Here is a 20,542-nt window from a genome sequence, read left to right as displayed (position 1 = left end):
AACATTAAAATGCATACTGCCAATCCTAATGGATTGATCATTACATGAATCACCAACCTATTTCTTGTAGATGAGAACTGAGATAAACAGTGACTAATGACACTGAAAAGCAGCGATGCATTAAAGTAAAAATTAACGGCTGTGTCAGGGGCTGAGGAATTTGTCACCCTGTGTGTTTACACCAACCAGATCACTGACGATGAAGCAACCGGAAAGTGGTGACTCAGAAGGCGCTCTGCAGGGGAGGGTTCAGAGAAGAGATGTGTCTGGTGCCCCACACGGGCCCTCTCTCCATCTGCCTGTCTCTCTCGGCACCACAACAGATGTGATTAGGAAACTGCATTCTGTAGCACTCAGGCCCTAAACTTAAACCAAGGAAAGGACTTCAGATAGAACACCTAACACTCTCTAATCTCCCCTGTATACTGAACACCTCCTTCCTGCTTTGTTTCAACTGGGTAGGATTTCCACTTTCATTCTATTTCAGTTCAGTCCTATTTTGTTTGTTGTTAACAATGGCTGAGAAATGTATTGTCATGCAAGAAGGAAGAAAGGGAGGCTACAGATTCCCCGTCACCCCCCACCCCCAGAGCACATTCTCCTTTGGAAATGGACCCTTGGAAACATTTCTCTCTGGGGAAGCAGAGCACAGCCTTCGGGCATGGGTGTAGCATTGCCCTTAGAACTGGGGTGGGCCTCCCTGGGAGGGCGGCATTCAAGGGCTGAGGGAGGAGGACATGTTTGGCTGGGGAGAAGTGATCTGGCAGTTTTCTGATGGTACAGTTGTCCCTGGTGTCTGGGCCTGCTCTCTCCAACACTGCAGCCGCTAGCCACGTGGCGTTATTAAAATTGTATAAAAACTAAATAAACTTAAAAATGCCATTTGCACTAGCCTCATCTCATCTCAAGTGCTCAGTAGCCAACGTGGCTGATGCCTACTGTACTGGACAGGGTGGATCTAGAGTATGTCCATCATGGCAGAAAGTTCTAGTGGACAGCTCTGCCCTGGGCTCTAGGGAGCCCGAGTCTCACCTGGGGGATGAGCGAAATACAGAAGGAGAATGTGTGCGGTCCAGGACCCCCCTAGTCCCAGACCCGAATGACATCTGAGCAAGGGGCACTGTTGCCACGAGGGCAATTTCAAAAGACGGAGGCCGGGACTCAGAAGGTCTCGAGAGGCGTGTGCTGTGGCTGAATCAGCGCTTGAGGAGCAACTTCTCTGTTGCAATCCTCGCTGGTCTGACAGGCTCCTGCAGAATTACATCACTTCCTAAAAAAACAGGCAAACACCTCTCCTTCAAGTTATCACCGACCCAAACAAGCAGGAAACAGGAAATGTTCACGTTTCGGGGCGGCGGCAGCGCGGCCAGGCATCCCGCGCGCCCCGCGAGCTGACATGCCGGCCGCCCGCGCCGCCCGCGTCTGTGCCCTGCTGCCCGCGCTCGCGCTCCTCGGCCGGGGTAAGCCGCCGCCGGCGCCCGCTCCGGGAAGGCGGGTCGGAGGCCCGCGGGGTGCCCGCGGCTGCAGAGCTCTGCGGGGAGGGTGACAGCCGGGGAAGTGGAGAAAATTAGAGCTGCCTTTTCGGGGGGGTGGGGGGTGGACTTCGCTTTCCCTGCAGCTGTCTAATGTCGCTCCAGCTCTCACTTGGTTTAACCTTCTTGCAGTCTTTGTCTTCTAAGATGCGCGGGTCCCTGTAATTTACCGACTTTAATGGGCACATTAAGAAAACCGTAAACTCGTTGGCAGTTCATGTAAAAGAAAGTTCCAGTCGGCTGAAACGCAGAAAGAACGAATTTGCTTTTAATAGTGTGGGCTGAGACGTCTGCTGGTTCCAAGAACTCCTGGAAAAACTGGCGCATGGAAATTTACTACTAGAAAGCGTACTAAAGAAAAAGCATAAGTTAAAAAGAAATGTAAACAGGAAATTATCCATCCTAACACATCAAGAAAGGTCTTTCATCTGCTTTTCTTTAATCTTGTTACTTTTAGGGATTTTTTTTTCATTGATTGTTACTGATGAAGGTTTGTTTGAAAAAGTCATATGACTGTAGCTAATCAAAGGTATTGGGAAAAACAAAATATTATGTCTGGTTATTACAGGCTCGAAGCAGCAATTTATGTGTACCCTTGGCAGTTGCTATAACAAGCACCATCAGCCTCAATTGCCTCTTTTGTTGACAGGCCCTTGGGTTAATGAGCTCCCTGCCCATGGTTTCTGTCAACGGATACTGCCTGCCTCTAGTGTAGGGTGGTGTTTCAAGCAAATGGAAAGTTCTCAAGCTACAGTTCTTCAAATTGGATGGGGGACATCAGGCATGACCTCACAGATGTGGCAACTTCCTGGAGGTTAGCACCCAGCCGCCCTCACCCCCTCGATTTCTCTGGCCCTGGGTGCTCCCCTGTGGTCTCCCTGGGGATCTGAGGTAGCAAAGGGAAGTAAAAGGCAAACAGGCCAACTGAAAAGATGTTTGGTTGAAACTGAAGTTAGTGTTCAAAGGGAGTTTGGGAGTCAGTGTGTTGTGTCACGCAGAGTGTTGGAGCTGGAAGAGAGCTTGAAGATGCTGCAGCTCAAGTGACATGGGGGGGACAGGAGAAGAAACTGGGGTGGCAGTAGGTAAGATGTCTAAGTCTTGCCCTAGTCCGCTCTTCTGACTTCTATTCCAGGATTCCTTTAACCCCCTCTCCCCCAGGGAGGCGGGACCAATCACTCTCTCTGCCAAGATTCCTGGAACCTTTCCCGGTGGTAGGACATCCCTCTGCAGGCAGGGAAGCAGAGCCTTGCCGCCTGACCTCTCTTAACTCTCTCTCAATGCTACCACTGATGCCTCAAACGCTCCCTTGGGAGGAATATTTTGCCTGAGTATTTTCTTGAGCTTGCTGAAAATAATTGAACCTGGATGTCTGCAATGCAGGAGATGCACAAGCAGAATCTGAAGAGACTTGGTTAAAGTTCTTTCTGATGCCTGAATCTGATCGTGTGAGTCTTCCCCTTAAAGACCTTCGGTTGCTTCTCATTTATATCCCCTGGACTCTCACTTCAACCTCCTTTCCAGTGCCATCTCCTTCCAGGTTCTCCCCACACAACTCAGTGGCTCTTGTCTATCATGAATGACAGGTTCTTTTTTTCCTGCCTAGTGAACTCTTACATAACCTTAAAAGGTCAAACTCAATGTGATCTCCACCTTGATGTCCCCTTTCACTGCCCCTTCCTGGGCTCTCTGCTTTCACCTGCTGCCATGCCCCCCATAGACCTAAACTTCTGTTAACACCACTAACCCCTTCAAACCATCCCTGTGTATATGTCCATGTCTCCCCCAGGCTGTGAGCACCTCCAGGGAATATCCTCTTTAGTTCACCTTTGACTTCTCAAAACCCTGTAATGGCTCATCATAAATTAGGAGTTCAATAATTGTTGATAAATACTAAAACCATCCCTAGAAAGGATATGAGGCTGATCACTAAAAACTGATGACTTCCTGAAAACAGGTAGTGTTAGAATGTGAGGAGAAGTGGAAGATGAAAAGTTGCATTTCAGTAGAGTGCAGGGATTATCTAAATAATGCAACACACTTATCGGGACCTGCCTGGATTCCCGATGTCTGAAAATGCAAAAATGCCCATTTGCAAAAAGCTGTTTGATAAAAGCTTATTATTTTGAGATTAGTCAAGGGGAAGGCTATTCTAAATTAAGGGCTTACTTTTTAAATTAATTAATGTATATTTTATTGAGCTGACAGTGCCTAAGACTTCAGAATCTGAGTTAGTTCATGGGTGTCACACCCTTTGGTGTACCAAAGGGGATACCAAAAGCATAAGATTTATTAGCTGCTCCAAGCAGATTGGTCTGTAGAAGGGAGAGTTAAGGGGCGTGAAGCAGAAACAAGGGGGCTGTAACTGTTTTGGTGGCCAAACACTGAATTTACAGAGAGGACTAGGACATTTTCTGGGATAGTTGGAAGAATAAAAACTATATAATTGTTGGATGAACCTTGAGAAAGACAGAAAGCATAGAAGAAAATACTGGTTGCATAGTTGAAGTAGCACTTTCTGACACTGTAGTGTCTCATATCTCATTTGAATGTCATGACTGCCAGCTGCTATTTTTTGGGACAGTCCCAATTTCAAGTATTAATAATGATGGTAACTAATATATACAGTGTTCGTTATATGTTAGGCACCGTTCTAAACACTACGCACACTAACTCACTTAATTCTTAGAGCAACCTTGTAAAGCAGGTACTATTATCTCTGTTTTACATATGAGAAAACTGAGGCACAGAGAGGCTAAGCAACTTGCCCAAGATCACACAGCTAAGTAGTGGATCTAAGTAAGATTCCACCTCCATTCATTCTCTAATCATACACCTTAGTACCTCTGGGTTTTCAGGCTCTACCAGGTTGAAAAACGATAGCTCTGGTACCTTTCCAATTGTAGGTGCATTACATAACTCTTGGCTGGGCTTTAAGCTACTGCATGTTAATAACAGAGCTGCGTTTGTTTGCATTGGGTCAGAGACTGGCTAACAGGAAAAGGAATGATGAGAGTTTGGGTTAAACTTCAGGCTGCCGAGGAGGAAGGGAGAGGCTGAAAGAGGTGCACAGTGAGCAAACAAGACAACCTAGGGATTAGCATAGTTAAGACCAGAAGCAGGAAAGGCAGGATGTTGGAACCACCGGGTAAGAGGCTTCAGGGTGTGGGACCCAGGGAGAGAAAGAACAGCCTGATGTCAGGCAGTCGCTATGGGAGAGCCCTGCTGAGAACTGACCTCCAATGACCAAATTCTCTCAGGGACAAAAACCAAAACAAACAAACAAAACAAAACAAAAAAACAGGCAGAGAAGGGATGAGGTTTACAGTCTTTCTGTATCTAAAATGCTGAATCCCAGGAGAAGGAAGATCTTGGCCTGGATGGGCTGGATTCTGTAAAGACACAGCCCGCAATTTGCCTAGCTGTGTATAGTTTGCACCATCCTCAAGTGTTGACAAAGGTGTAGAGTCACAGGAACTCTGAGCCACCCGCGGGAGGGCAGATGAGTGGAACTGCCTTGTCTGTCATGCTGGTTAAACTGTCACTGGGCTTTTCAATTTGGTTATCATACTTTGCATTTCTAGAAAATCTATTCTTTTTTTATATATACACAATGCCTTGGGGCTTTTTCCTTGTGTTATTTATTCCTTTTTTTATGTCTTTATATTAAACATATCATTGATTCTGTAACTTTTTTTTTTTTTTTTTGAGATAGAGTCTCGCTCTGTTGCCCGGGCTAGAGTGAGTGCCGTGGCGTCAGCCTAGCTCACAGCAACCTCAAACTCCTGGGCTTAAGCGATCCTACTGCCTCGGCCTCCCGAGTAGCTGGGACTACAGGCATGCACCACCATGCCCGGCCAATTTTTTCTCTATATATATTTTAGTTGGCCAGATAATTTCTTTCTATTTTTAGTAGACACGGGGTCTCGCTCTTGCTCAGGCTGGTCTTGAACTCCTGACCTCGAGCAATCCACCCGCCTCGGCCTCCCAGTGCTAGGATTACAGGCATGAGCCACCGCGCCCAGCCTGATTCTATAACTTTTATCTAAAGCTTATGTAGGTCTAATTTTGCTGCTTGTTGTATCTGTTGATGCCTATTTGTGATGGAAATCTCAGGGGTGCCGAGGGCAGAACCTGGCCCTCAGAGGATGGCTCACCCTACTTAATATAACCCCAAACTTTCTGATTCCATCACCAAACTACTGTAAAGCACTCTAATCTCTAATTCTTCTTCTAATACAACCTCTGTCCTGTCACTTTTCTCTAGTCTACCACAAATATTTCCTTTTCTCTACATCTACCACATATTGTTTGTTTCTCTCTCATATGAATAGTTATCCTCCCTGGCAATGCTGAGCTCGTGCTGAGCTGAGCAAGGAGGCTGCTGCCTGGGTGGCCCCACAGGAGAGCCCCCCTCTTTTATGGAATGGGGTGGCAGTGTGTCCCCCCAACCTCAGAGCGAGGCTGACACACCAAGACAGGCAGAGGGCATGGGCAGGAGCATTTGTTTTCAAGTTACTCTTCTAAATTGTAATTTTGAAATTGGCTATTGAAAAGAGAGATGGAAATATAATAAAAATAGAGAAGTACTCAGTTTGGTAATGATCACAACTATCATTTAATAATCCTTTTTTTCCATTTCCAAGCACTTGCATGTCTATTATTCCACTAAAGATAGGAAGATTTTTTTTAATCTTTAAAAAAAATTTTTTAAATCATATATATGTATTCTGTCCCATAAAAATACATATATTTCTTTAAACTGCCAGGTACTGCAAGCTAGCATAGGATTCCAAGGTATGAAAAGGTAGTTGGATGGTGAAACATAACCCAAGTGAGTAACTTCAAACCAGAGACACCCTTACAGTTTGGGCAAATCTGATTAAATATGAGTAAGCTTTCTCTAAAAAAGGCATCGAAATAGAAAGTTTAAAATGAAAAAGACATCAAAGTATTGTGGGTCCCCCATGGTAGGACAGTTTGTTTTTGTTTTTGTTTTTTTGAGACAGAGTCTTACTCTGTTATCTGGGCTAGAGTGCAGTGGCACCATCATAGCTCACAGCAACCTCGAACTCCCAGGCTCAAGTGATCCTCCTGCCTTAGACTCTCAAGTAGCTGGGACTACAGGTATGCACCACCATACCCAGCTAATTTTTTATTTTTTGTAGAGACAGGGTCTTGCTCTTGCTCAGGCTGGTCTTGAACCTCCGGCCTCAATCAATCCTCGCACTGTGGACTCTCACAGTGCTAGGATGACAGGTGTGAGCCACCGTGCCCAGCCATAAGGACGTGTTTTAATCTGATTGTAAATTGCAATTGCAGATTTGCTTCTCAGTGCACAGAGATAAAAATATGACAAAGCTTCACAAGTAAATGCCTAGAGCCAACTACTGCATGAAAGTGTTTTACCAGACAACACTCCTTAAAAGTAGCAAAAAGAACCATTTCCTAACTTTCTTCCAATGTAAAGCATTGTCACCCCTAGTTAACTGGTGGCTGAAAAGGGCGTAAACAACACAGGTGTTTCTTTATCTCAAATACCTTTCCATACTTAATATCCGCCACTAACCTCCAGTGCTTTCGCTTTGCATCTGTTCAACAAGCTATTTATTCTGGCCATATCTTCTTCAAATAAATATGTTAAGAAAAGGTAACAGGTGACTGCTTTCAGTTAATAAAAATTGATCAATACGTGGAACAACAGAGCTTACGATGAAAACATCAATGCCTCCACTTTCCCAGAGAGAATAGAGTCACCTGGCCTTTACGTGGCGGAAACACACGGCCCACTCTGATTCCCCCTGCAAAAAAACCGATAAACATGCAATCTCATTGTTAGGGATGCATAACTTTGTATTAGGCAATTCCTCTCATTCCCCAGCATTAAAAAAAAAAAATTCTAACAGCTTTTTGAGAGAAAATCACCTTCCACCTCTCTTTGTTTGCGACGAGGGATAATCGTGCATGTATTAGTGGGAGGAGGTTGTCAGGGAGAGGAGGACATCGGGCTCTGGATAAAAGTGGTGAGAATGTGACTAGCGATTTTACCTCAGGCCCACCTGGCCTATTCCACATGCCCTTCAGTCATCAGTTCCATAAACAGCAATGTACCAAGGGCTCCCACACAGCAGATGGGGTTCCAGGTGCTGGGATATAGCACAAAGCCGTGGAGGAGGCAGAAGGTAGACGAGAACACGAATGCAGTAATTTCAGATAATAAACAACAAGTTAAGGACCGTTTTGAAACCAAGTGAACCAGAGAAAGTGCAGCACAGCCCAGGGGCAAGTGTCCTGGTGACACCTCTGTGTTCCCTCCACTTGTTGTTAGCATCTCTGTGCAAACGCAGTCGCCGGGCTGTGTCCTGATGAGTCTGGCATGGCTGTTTGTTCCCGTTTCATTCCTATTCTGTCCCTCTCCACCTCACAGCCAGATTCCACAGATGCTGAACTATTGACTTTAAAAGAGATCAACTGAAGAGAGACTATTTAATGGTGTATACCTACCCTATTAATTTTGTTCTCAAAGGCTGCTTTCTCTGTGGGGTTCTCCAATCACATATAAAATTAATGAGGACTGTCATCATGAATAATGGCACATTAAAACAAAGTCCACTCAGTTTTGATTTAACTCAGTAATTCTCAACCTAGCATACATACTTACTAGAGTTATTTGGGGAGCTTTTAAGAAATACTGTTACCCAGGCCACGTTCCCATAGATTCACAAATAACTTATTTGGTTGGGGCTTAAAAACTCCCCAGGTGACACTGAGGCACTGTAAATGTGGAGAAAAACAGGTATAACTAATAATTAAACACAACCAAATGCGATTGTTTGGGCAACTTAAACCAGTATGACCCCCAGACCAGCAGCATCAGCACAACCTGGTAACTTGTTACAAATGCAAATTCCTGGGCCCATCCCAAACCTACTACATCAGAACCACTGGGAACAGTGCCCAGCGATCTGTGTTTTAAGAAGCCCTCTAGGTGATTCTAATGCACGCTAAGGTTTGAGGACCTCTGGCTTAAACCACCAAGCTGTTCTATCAACAGTAAGATTTTCTGGAGATGCAGGTTTTAGACTCTAGCATCCATCACTCTTATTCAGACTTATTCAAGGTGTGATTGTCACAGTCCTCTCTCAATATATGCTGGCCAGACTCTCCCAGCCCCTCTCAAGGCTTCTGTGATGATTTTTAAGCTACTGTGTTCTGGTGACAGAGTCGGCAGCTTCTAGGCAGGCCTTTGGCATCCAACTCCCTGACCCCGAGTCCTCTCAAATTCAGTAAGAAGAAGCATGGAGAACAAGAGGGGAGAACAGTTTGGGGCAGCTCAGGGGAGAGCCAGAGGTGGGTAGGGTCTAAAGTAGTGAGTCTCAACTGTGGCTGCACCCTGGAGCCGTGTGGTGAACTGTAAAAAATATTGAGGCCTGGGTTCCACTCCCAGATAGTCTGATGTGATTGTTTTGGGGTGTGGAGTGGGCATCAGGATTATGAGAAGGTGCCCAAGTGATTCTATGTGCAGCCTAGGCTGAGAACCACTGGAAAACTTTTTTTTTTCTTTTTTGAGACAAGGTCTTGCTCTGTCTGCTTGATTAGAGTACAGTGGTGTCATGATAGCTCTTTGTAGCCTCAAACTCCTGGGCTCAAGTGATCCTCCTGCCTCAGCCTCCTGAGCAGCTGGGACTAGAGGCGCACCCACCACACCTGGCTATTTTTTGTAGAGATGGGGTCTCACTCTTGTTCAGGCTGGTCTTGCACTCCTGCCTCAAGCGATCCTCCCGCCTCGGGCTCCCAGAGTGCTAGGCTTTTACAGGCGTGAGCCACCGCGCCTGGAAGACTTCTTGGTTGGTTTTTATCTCCTCCTTCTGACACTAATCAGCTCTTTGCTGCATACAGAGGTGCAGGGAGAATGACAAGCAGGCGGACTCCATGGGTTTAGTTTCTCCAGCATCCTGAAATTCACATCCACCAGTTACTCCACAGAGCAGGGGAGAGTGGGAACGCCTGACACCTGAGGGGTTTTCTTTCATTGCACTATCTGACTTATACAATCATTTCAATAATTTGTGCATGGAGTCTACATAACTAACAAATGAAAGAACAGGGCGTCTGATTGAGGCCCAACAGCTCGGGATCTCCTGAGTCTACAAGCATTGTCTTATCATTGTCGTATTTCATGTTGTATTATCGGCACGGCAGTCTCTCAGTCAGGGTACTATACTTTTGTTTTCTTCTCACTTTAAAAACTAGATCTTGGTTGTGCATTTGTTCCACTTTCAAAAAAAGAGAAGTTAGCTGGTGTGCTTCCCTGAGGAGCGAAGTCCTTTCTGCTTAGTGAGGATGCAGGGAGCGGGGACGCCGGGAGCAGGGACAGAGGGGCGCTGTGCTGCTCACCTGCCGGGGCTGCTGGGCCGCCTCACTTTTCCCACTTACAAGGATTCCCCGCAGGGTCCTCACCACGTGGGAAGAGTGAGTCCCAGACATGTTTGCGTGACATTACCAATAAGTATTTGTAAGTGACTCCGCACACCGTGTGGTTTAGTATCTGGTGATTTGGGGGATTTTAGGATTAACAGGAAAGTGAGATGCCGCAGCTTAGTGTCATCACTCACGTGACCACTCTTACTATCTCTTTAAAATGCTACATTATCTGAGCAGAGAGAGGGAAATGGAAAAAGGGAGCATTTCTGGGAGAGTTTGTGTCGGGGTCACTTAAGATGACCGTGACTGGGCCACCCGACGGGGAGCGCTTCTGCCACACCTGCAGCCTGTGATCCGGCAGGTGGGTGGCACGCAAAGCCATGCACTTCTGCTTCTAACACGTCTCCCTTGTTCTCCTTGTCCTTATTTTGCCTGCTGGTTCTGCCGTCAGCCCTCCTGGGGTCACACCTTCACCCCTATGCCTTAGCTCTTAGCTCTGTGATCTTGGGCAAGTCATGTAACCTCTTTTCCCCAGTGTCTTTCTGAAAAAAATGGTGAGGACAAAATGAGATAGTCCAGGTAAAAGGCAGAGCACAGGGATTGATTCTTAGTAAATTCTCAAAAATGGTTGGCCTGAAATAGCATTTTTTTTTTTTTTTGAGGCAGAGTCTTGCTCTGTCACCTGGGCTAGAGTGCTGTGGCATCAGCTTAGCTCACAGCAACCTCAAACTCCTGGGCTCAAGCCATCCAACTGCCTCAGCCTCCTGAGTAGCTGGGACTATGGACTTGTGCCACCTGCCCAGCTAAATTTTTCTAAATTTTTTAGTTGTCTGGCTAATTTTTTCTATTTTTAGTAGAGATGGGGTCTCACTCTTGTTCAGGCAAGTCTTGAACTCCTGACCTCAAGTGGTCCTCCGGCCTCAGCCTCCCAGAGTGTTAGGATTACAGGTGTGAGTCACCACCCCCAGCCTCTGCAATAGTATTGATAATAGCAGCAGCTGCAGAAAAGCAGAAGTAAGCAAAAGAAATAAAAGGGGGAGTTTGGAGGAGGGGCTTTCAGATGGCTGACAAGATGCATCTGGCTCTTGCTTCTTTCACAAAGAAAGCACTGGAGGTGGCTGTGGGTGGAGGATTTCAGGGGAGCTCCAGGGATGTGGAGATGCAGGGGCTGTTGGGCCCCAGGGCAGGATGCAGTCTGGTGGGGGCTGGGCTCTCAAAATGGCACCATGCTGTGGTTGCTTAGGGCTTGGGGATTTGTGGGACCCAGCATGAGCTCCCTCTCCGGAGCAGTGCCATTTCCTGGCCTCCAGGCAGCTCGCTTTGTTAGTCTCAGGCTGGAGTCCATGGTGGGGATGTGACCAAAAGGGTCTCTCACCCTTTCCCTGCACTGGGGAGTCTCTCCAGGTTCCCAGCCAATCTTGGCCAAGCAAGCTGCCTCGCTTCCCTCTCTCTATTTGCTTGAGGTGTTCCCTGTCACTTTTCTGTTGAACTCCAGTGTTCTCTCCCAGATAATCTATTCAGAGTGTAATTTTCTTTTTTTGAGACAGAGTCTCACTCCGTCACCCCAGCTAGAGCGCAGTGGTGTCATCATAGCTCACTGCAACCTCAAACTCCTACGCTCAAGTGATCTTCCTGCCTCAGCCCCCCAGAGTGCTAGGATTACAGACGTGAGCCACCTTGTCCAGCCTGAGTGTGATTTTCTATTTGCTCTTTTGGTGCTTTGTGAAAGAGGCAAGTGCCAGATGCATCTCGTCAGCCGTCTGAAAGCCCCTCCTCTTAAAAAATTGCTAGATTTTTTTTTTACCCTGCTTTTGGCATATATGTGAGAGGAACATCAGTGAGTTTACTCTGCAGTTTGTAATTGATTCTGATGGTTTGGGGTAGCATTTACCAAAGTGATTATCAAATGGATTCCCTGGTGTGGGAGACTGAAATGGGTACCTATATAATCAAAAAAACTAGACTGTGACTGTCTTAGCTCAGCTGCCATAACAAAACACCACAGACTGGGTGGTTGAATCAACAGATATTTATTTCTGTTGGCTGGGAAGTTCAAGATCAGGTGGGATGTTCAAGACGAAGGTGCGGGAAGATTTGGTGTCTTCTCACTGTATCCACATATGGCACAGAGAGAGAGAGAGAGCGAGCGCATGCACACACACTCTGGTCTCTTTCTCTTCTTGTAAGGGCACTAATTCCATCGTGGGGTTCCACTCTTAAGACCTCATCTGAACCTGATTATCTCCCACAGGCTCCACCTCCTAAGACCATCGCACTGGGGATAAAGGCTTCAACATACGAATTTGAGGGGAACACAAACATTCAGTTCATAACAATGGCCACACATTTTTATTGTTTCAACCCAAATCAGATGACTCCATTGTCATGCAGTTTATGAACATGGATAAACTATCGAGTTGGCTCTGCTATGTCCTGTTTGGTCATTCTACGGAGTCATTGTCTAAACTGTACTGTAGAGTGGGATTTAAAGCAGCCAAATTAGCTATTTGCATAGCACCTTTCATCGTAGGAAGAACTTTCATACAAATTATCTCATTTGATATGTTTTCTGTAGCCTAAGCTTATATATTTTCCTCCGTGGGTCCTTTCTGAAAGGTAGGCACTATTATACCAGGATGGGACAAAAAACTTCAGCTGGCCTTGCCATGACCACCACGCAGCCAGGTGAATTGTCACCAAGTCAGCGGTCCTTTTCCATCCCATGGGGAGCCACGGGATGGTTTTTCAACATACTCTGAGGTTCAAATAGAATAAAGTTACCTATAGCTTGATAATAGGGAAAGCTCTACAGATGCATTTTAATAAATAAATTTAAATATTGATGCAGTTTCCTTAGTCTCTAAGGGAGCCTCCCCTTGAGAATTTCACCTTACCAATGAGATATGTATTGTATTTTTATTTAGAATCCAAGAGGGTTCCTGTCAGGTAATCTTAGAGGCAGACTCAGTTCCCATGTAGAATGTGAGACTTTACACTGAAATCTGAGCAGTCACTCCAATTTCGAAGAATTCTTTTCCATTGATAGGTAAACTTTTTTTAAAAATGAGGACACAGAGTGCATTTCTTTACGTCTAAAAGTATTATTTGGTATGTACTTAAGTTTCAGTAAATGCAAATTTAAATTTATTCAGAAATTTTATTAAGATATGATGATACCCTATAGGAGATGTCCTGGAATACCACATAACCTGGCTTGGGAGATCTCATAGACATGAAAAAGCTTCCTGATGCCTTTTACTTAAGCATGAAAGTGTCTGGTCAAGGCTAAACTGCCTTCCTTTGTGCAAGGTCTGTCTCTGGGCTCTGATTCCACGTTCAGGCTACTCCCAGCTTGAGCTGCATTTGTTAAATCAATGCTCTGTGTCACATGGAACTGGGAGACCAAATACAGTGAGTGGATCAAGTTTATCACTGAATCTATCTAGAATACATTTAAAAATCATTAGAAACATAACATACAAGCTTTGTCTCCATGGCAATCTCAATTTTGTGCCTATTCCCACAGGTGATTTTGAGGTCCTAGAATCCTCAGGAGATACTCCCTGGCCAGCTGAAAGAGGAGATGGAGAGACAATTTCAAGCACGCTTGCTGCAGTGACCACAGAAGCATTAACTGCAGATACGAATTCCACCAACGTCACTGAGGATGCAATTCAGTTAGATCTTTTATTAATGGTTGTGATCCCATTGATTGCATTGGTCCTCCTACTTTTATCAATGGTACTCTTTGTAGCATACTATAAAAGAGAAAGAACTAAAAAAGGTAAGTATTTGATGTATTTTAATTTGCAGACAATTGATTTGTGTGTTAATGAACAATCAATGACACAGAATACTTTTTGCCTCTACACAGAGCCTTCTAGCCAAGGATCTCAGAGTGCTTTGCAGACATGTAAGTATTATTCTGCTTATGGTCAGGGATGGGATTGGAGAAGGAGCTGAGATTTTTAAAGTTAAGCAACAAGCGCTATATAAAATAGTAAGTGATAAATGATATGTTTTAATGAGGCTTTCCAGAGGCTAATAATGCCATATTTCTTTTTTTTGAATGTTTTTAGCTTACATTGAAATTTAAAATATAGGCCTACCTCATTTTACTTTATTGTGCTTAGCAGATATTGTGCTTTTCACAAATTGAAGTTTTGTGGCAACCTTGTGTTGACCAAGTCTATTGGCACCATTTTTCCAATAGCATGTGCTCACTCCGTGTCTCTGTGTTGAGAATTTGGTAATTCCCACAATATTTCAAACTTTTTCATTATTACTATATCTGTTATCATGATCTGTGATCAGTGATCTTTGATGTTACTATTATAATTGTTTTGGAGCACCACAAACCCCACCAACCAGCCCTTCTTCCATCTCTCTCCCTCTCCTCGGGCCTCCCTTAGTCCTGAGACACAACATTATTGAAATCGGGCCAATTAATAACCCCACAATGACTTCTAAGTGTGCAAGTGAAAGGAAGAGTCACACATCTCTCACTTTAAATTAAAAGCTAGAAATGATTAAGCTTAACGAGAAAGGCATGTGGAAAGCCAAAATAGGATGAAAGCCAGGACTCTTGCAGCAAACAGTCAGCCAGGTTGTGAATGCAAGGGAAAAGTTCTTGAAATGAAAAGTGCTAGTCCAGTGAACCCACAAATGATAAGAAGCAAAACAGTGTTATTGCTGATATGAAGAAAATTTTAGTCTGGATAGAAGATCAAACCAGCCACGATATTCCCTTAAGCCAAAGCCTAATGCAGAGCAAGACCTAAGTCTTCTCAATTCTATAAAGGCTGAGAGAGGTGAGGAAGCTGCAGAAGAAAAGTTGGAAGCTAGCAGAGGTTGGTTCATGAGGTTTAAGGAAAAAATCCATCTTCATAACATAAAAGTACACAGTGAAGCAATAAATACTGATATAGAAGTTGCAGCAAGTTATCCAGAAGATCTGAGAAAATTGATGAAGGTGGCTGCACTAAACAGCATATTTTTAATGTAAACAAAACAGCCTTCTGTTGGAAAAAGACGCCTTTCCTAGCTAGAGAGGAGAAGTCAATGCCTGGTTTCAAAGCTTCAAAGGACAGGCCGACTCCCTTGTTAGGGGCTAATGCAGCTGGTGACTTTAAGTTGAAACCAATGCTCACTGAGCATTCTAAAAATTCTAGGGCCCTTAAGAATTATGCCTAATCTACTCTGCCTGTGCTCTGTAAATGGAACAACAGAACCTGGATAACAGCACATCTGTTTATAACACAGTTTACTGGATATTTTTAAGCCCACCATTGAGAACTACTGCTCAGTAAAAAAAGATTCTTTTCAAAATGTTACTGCTTATTGACAACGCACCTGGTCACTCAAAAGCTCTGATGGAGATGTACAAGGAGAAGAATGTTGTTTTCATGTCTGCCAATACAAATCCATTCTGCAATCCATGGATCAAGGAGTAATTTTGACTTTCAAGTCTTATTATTTAAGAAATACATTTTGTAAGGCTATAGCTGCCACAGAGAGCAATTCCTCAGATGTATCTGGGCAAAGTCAATTAAAAACCTTCTGGAAGGATTCACCGTTGCAGATGCCATTAAGAACATTTGGGATTCATGGGTGAAGGCCAAAATATCAACGTTAACAGAAGTTTGGAAAAAGTTGATTCCAACCCTCATGGATGACTTTGAGGTGTTCAAGACTTCAGTGGAGGAAGTCAGTGTAGATGCAGTGGAAATAGCAAGAGAACTAGGATTAGAAGTGGAGCCTAAAGATGTGACTGAATTGCTAGAATCTCATGATAAAACTTGAAAGGCTGAGGTGTTGTTTCTTATGGATGAGCAAAAAAAGTGGTTTCTTGAGATGGAATCTACTCCTGGGGAAGATGCTGTGAACATTACTAAAATGACAGCAAAGGATTTAGGATATTACATAAACTTAGTTAATAAAGCAGCAGCAGAATTTGAGAGGACTGATTCCAGTTTTGAAAGAGCATCCAACAGCGTCTCATGCTACAGAGAAATCTTTTGTGAAAGGAAGAGTCAACAGATGTGGCAAATTTCACTGTTGTCTTATTTGAAGAAATTCCCACAGCCACCCCAACTTTCAGCAACCACCACCTTGATCAATCAGCAGCCATCAACACCAAGGCAAGATCCTCCACCAGCAAAAAGATGACATCTTGCTGAAGGGTCAGGTGACTATTAGCATTTGTTAGCAATAAAGTATTTTAATGAAGGCATGTACATTTTTTAGACATAATGTTGCACACTTAATAAACTACAGTATAATGTAAATATGTTTTATATGCGCTTGGAAACCAAAAAATTAGTGTGACTTGCTTTATTTCAATATTCACTTTGTTGCGGTGATCTGGAACCTAACCTGCCATCTCTCCAAGCTGTGTCTTTATACTGCTGCAGTCTTTGTACCTTATCCAGATGAGGGCCCTGCGTAACCCTGGCCAACAAGCCAGTGTAACATTTCCCACCGAAGGAGGAAAGGGCAGGGCTGGTAGAGCAGTGGTTCAGAGTAGGGTTAGGGACAGGTAGGCTGCAGACTTTGGGACCATCACCACAGAAAAGGATTCTTTCATCTATATTTCTGTCCCAGATTTTATTTTCTTCCCTAGCCCACATCCCAATTTGATCTTGAAGAGGCCTAGGTGAAGCATTGCTCTTGCTCCCATTGAAGCTATGCTACCTTTTATCATGAAATTCAACACTGTCTACAGATTACTAACATCAATCTGAAAAACAGTTTGGTAGAAAACTCCCTAGGTCAGAGACACTCTGAGAGTATTCAGTTCCGATTCTAGAGGATCAGATATAAGGTTTTCAGGGTAGTCCTAGATCCAAAGCAGACTTGGGTACTTGTGTTGGTAAAAAATCACTGTGATTAGATTTTTAAGTTGAAGACTTTAAAGTCATTCTAAAAATTACCAAAGGGATAAGAACTTCTCTAATGATATACCTATTCATACACATATACACAACCCACTCTGTGTCCCTCACACCCACTAAGCAGAGCACCTCTGGCTTTGAGATCATGTCCTTGGTCCATGTGCCCCACCCCCTGTCCCTGCACCAGGGTAACCTGTCGTAGCCAGCGGACAGGCAAATGTGAGCTGGAGAAGAAGCCCTGGGCTGTATCTCCTTTCATGGCAGGGGCTCATATAATAGATTCCAAGGAAATAGGAAATACACTTATTTCTCCACTACTTGAAATTTCAGAGTGACCTAATAACAGTGGTAATATAGGGGCTTATTGATAAGGTTAAGAAAAAGCAAAAGCAAACAGAGCTGCCTGGACTTCATTTTTTTTAAACTCAAGGAAAGTAAGAATTTCCTGCCCTAAACCATAGGCCTCACAGCCAGTGTTACCTAACGGAGTCAAGGGCTGGGGGTTGTCCACTTAAATGCTCATGCTCTTAGGCTCTAAATACAGAAAGTGATTTTTCATTGAACTTACTGTGGAAGTGGCATAGTTCAAAAGCCATTTATAAACGAGATCCAGCCTTATCCTCAGACATGACCTGGGCATTCTACACTGCAGCTATCCTTAAAGTATTTTCTGAGAGCATGGCTTGACTCTCAGGACATCTCCATACCTGGTTGACACTATTCCTTCTGTCTGGAATTTCCTTCTCATCTGCTTGGCAAACTGCCACCCATTCTTCAGGGCCCAGTTCTAAAGTTTTTACAAAACCTTGGGTGATCCCTCCCCAGGCAAAATTAATCACTACCTCTTCTGTGCTCTCAGAGTACTTTGTCTACACTTATGGTTCACGGTATTTACATTGTCATAAATTGGTGACTTGTCTTTTTTTTTTTTTTTTTGGTCTTTCTTTTCTACTAGGTTACCTTCTCTTAAGAGAACCAAGAACTTCTCTTATTTAGCTCATTTGACAGTGTGGTATTGAAGTCGAAACTACTGACTCTGGAAATACATACTATGCTTGGTTGGCTTTGGCACTTCCGAGTTCTGTGACCTCTCTGATTCAGTTTCCTCATCTGTGAAATGGGCAGATTCAATACCTACCTTATAGAGTTGTGAGAATTGAGTAAACTTATATAAGTATTGCACTTAGAAACTATAGTACCTGGCATATCGTAAGTGCTAGCTTATTATTTATGTCCCTTTATCTAACACAACTCCTGCCCAACACATGTTTCTTGAATAAATGAGTCAATAAAAGAGTGTTAGAATGTTTTTTAAAGATCACCTACCCTCAGAGGCAAAAACAAATTTGCACGTTATCTTTACTACAAACTGGTACATTGTTTTTAGTTTAAATATGCCTTGCTTTAAGACAACACAACATAGAAAACTTAGAATTTCAAAACAATTGCTTATCACAAAAGTTTTTGACAGAAAGAGCTTTATTTGAATTTATTCTTTTACCAGCCACTCCTTTAACATAATCATTAACTGGTTAACAGATGAATATCTCTTCAGAAAAACTAAATACTAAAAGTTAATAAAAGCAGAATATTTAAATTTAAAAAAATTGATTTAAATATGATTTTTTTTCAGGAAAAATGAAACTGTCATAGTGGGTCAGACCGGCATTTTGCTTAGAAAGTTCTCAAAGGAATGCTTTGTGGGAGGGCATGGATTCCCACACGCCCCATGGCCCCCTCAGAACGTTAGGAATAGATGTACTGTTTCTTTTGCCACATGGCTAGAGCCTGACATATTATTCTAAACCAGGAAGTAAGTCTGTAAATTTGATAGCTGGGGAGGACTTGGCCAACACTTTCTGAAAGGAATACTTCTGATTGGAAATTACCCTTTTTCTTTGGGCCTGTCTATTTCATGTCCAGGAAAAAGGAAACATTGTGTAGTAAGTTGATGTTCAGCTATCATTCTTCCTAGACCTCCAGGCATTAAATTTGCAGTGTCTTGACGGCCCGGGTCTCTCTGAGAGAGGTGTAGGGAAAACAGCTGGCAGTAAACCACCGCTTTAAAAAGGCTGTGGCCGCCTGATGCCGGGCTTGCTCAGTAAATCTCCAGAAAGAGATGCTCTCTCTTGCTCACTGCTCAGCAGGGAAACAAGATAAGGAAGCCAGAGGCTCCTGCTGCTCCTGCCCTCCGCTAATCCCCACCCGGACAATCCCACCATCAATGCGCAGATGACAGGATCTGGGAGTGGGATATCGTCAGGCTAAGTGGGTGTAATGTAGGAACTGAAGGAGGAGGACAAAATGGGCAGGAGCAGATGAAATGGAAGGACTGTAGGAGGGAAAATGGAATGGGAAGAGGGGAATGCGGTGTAAGAGCTGCATTTGCCTCCTGGCTGCAAAGAGTAGGTAGCTATTAATAAAGAGACAGAGGCCAGGTGGAGTGGAGCGGGTAGGGCCTGATTGCTGAGGACAAGTAATTGGTCTCCCTCCTGGTTTAATGCTCTGCTCTTGTGTGCTCTCCCAGATGTTTTTCTGTTGCCATGGCGGCCAGGGCGGGGGTAATGGCCATGGAGCAGGGAAGATGAGGGCACAGAAGGCTTTTTGCTCTGTTTTAATACTGATTACAGGGGCTTCACATTTGGTGCATCTGAAGCACTTTTGTAATGGGTTTTTAAACTTTTCCATCATCTGCATGCAGGGTAGCTTTTGCTCACCACGAGGCCTGTGGGGAACCCAGATTATAAAGATAAATCCATGCCCACAACAGTGGGGCTGTGGAGCCACTTGTTCTCTGAGAAATTAGTGGGGAGTAATACAGCAGGGGAAAAGGGAGAGGGAGGAAGAGGGAATGACAAAACGGGGGGATCTTTATGAGTCACCTGTAGGGACATTCAATTATGTAGGGGCTTTATTTATCATAAAAGCCCTTAAGGATGTAGCCTGTAGATTTTAGATTAAAAAATGTACATATATACATAAAATATAAGATGAAGAAATTTTCCTTTCCCCAATCTGAGTTTCTGAGGCTCAGGCCTCTGCAGGAAGCTCTGCATTCCTACTGGAAGCCAGGACATAACCTACAGCCCCTCGAAGGCAAGCAGCAATGGCATGAAACTTACATCTGTGCCCAGCTTTCCTGGATTAGCAATGCCATTCAAGCTTGCCAACCCACAGGAAATTACGGCAGCTCACTGCTGCCAGGGACTTAGTTCCAGGTGCCTGCTGGTTGTGTTCCCACGCTGGGACCTGCATTTCTACAGGCCAGACAAAAGGAGGCCTCTGATTGCCAAGGAGCAGGAACGTCTATTTGGTGGACCTTTACGAAGTGCTTTGCTTTTTAGTGGTCTTCACATCATAAAAGGTACAGTGGGCCGGTGCTATCCACTTACTTGACATCATTGCTTCATTTCTCTGGATGTGCTGATCGTCCTGCCAAACGAAACAGGGCTTCGGCTGGGGCATCAGGCTCCGATTCTTGCCACATGTTCATCTGGAGTCTGATCTGCGTTAAAACCATTTTGTAAACCGTGGCTCTTGCCTCAACCAAGAGCAACAAAAAGCAAGCCTGTTGGATGTTTCACTGTTGTGATAACGCTAAGTCTAAACGATCGGACATGAATTTAACCACAGTGGTGGACAATCAAGATTAAGACCTACTCATTTATTCAATAAATACTGAGTAGGTGTTTAAGT

At 44.1% G+C, this 20,542-nt stretch overlaps 1 protein-coding gene across 1 annotated transcript in view; it reads left to right on the top strand.

Moving 5' to 3' along the window:
- Positions 1-1,342: 1,342 nt before the first annotated feature.
- TMEM154 (transmembrane protein 154) overlaps positions 1,343-20,542 on the top strand; it is a 36,611-nt gene continuing 17,411 nt past the window's right edge. Inside the window, exons 1-3 of the mRNA XM_045552120.1 lie at positions 1,343-1,460; positions 13,480-13,737; positions 13,828-13,866. Of these exons, the coding sequence (XP_045408076.1) occupies positions 1,397-1,460; positions 13,480-13,737; positions 13,828-13,866 (361 nt within the window). The 5' untranslated portion in view covers positions 1,343-1,396. The remainder of the gene's footprint in view (positions 1,461-13,479; positions 13,738-13,827; positions 13,867-20,542) is intronic.

This window comes from Lemur catta, chromosome 5 (genome assembly GCF_020740605.2).
Source record: "Lemur catta isolate mLemCat1 chromosome 5, mLemCat1.pri, whole genome shotgun sequence".
Taxonomy (NCBI): Eukaryota; Metazoa; Chordata; class Mammalia; order Primates; family Lemuridae; genus Lemur; species Lemur catta.
Note: the sequence above shows the minus strand (reverse complement) of the source record. Positions and strands in the feature narration are given on the sequence as shown.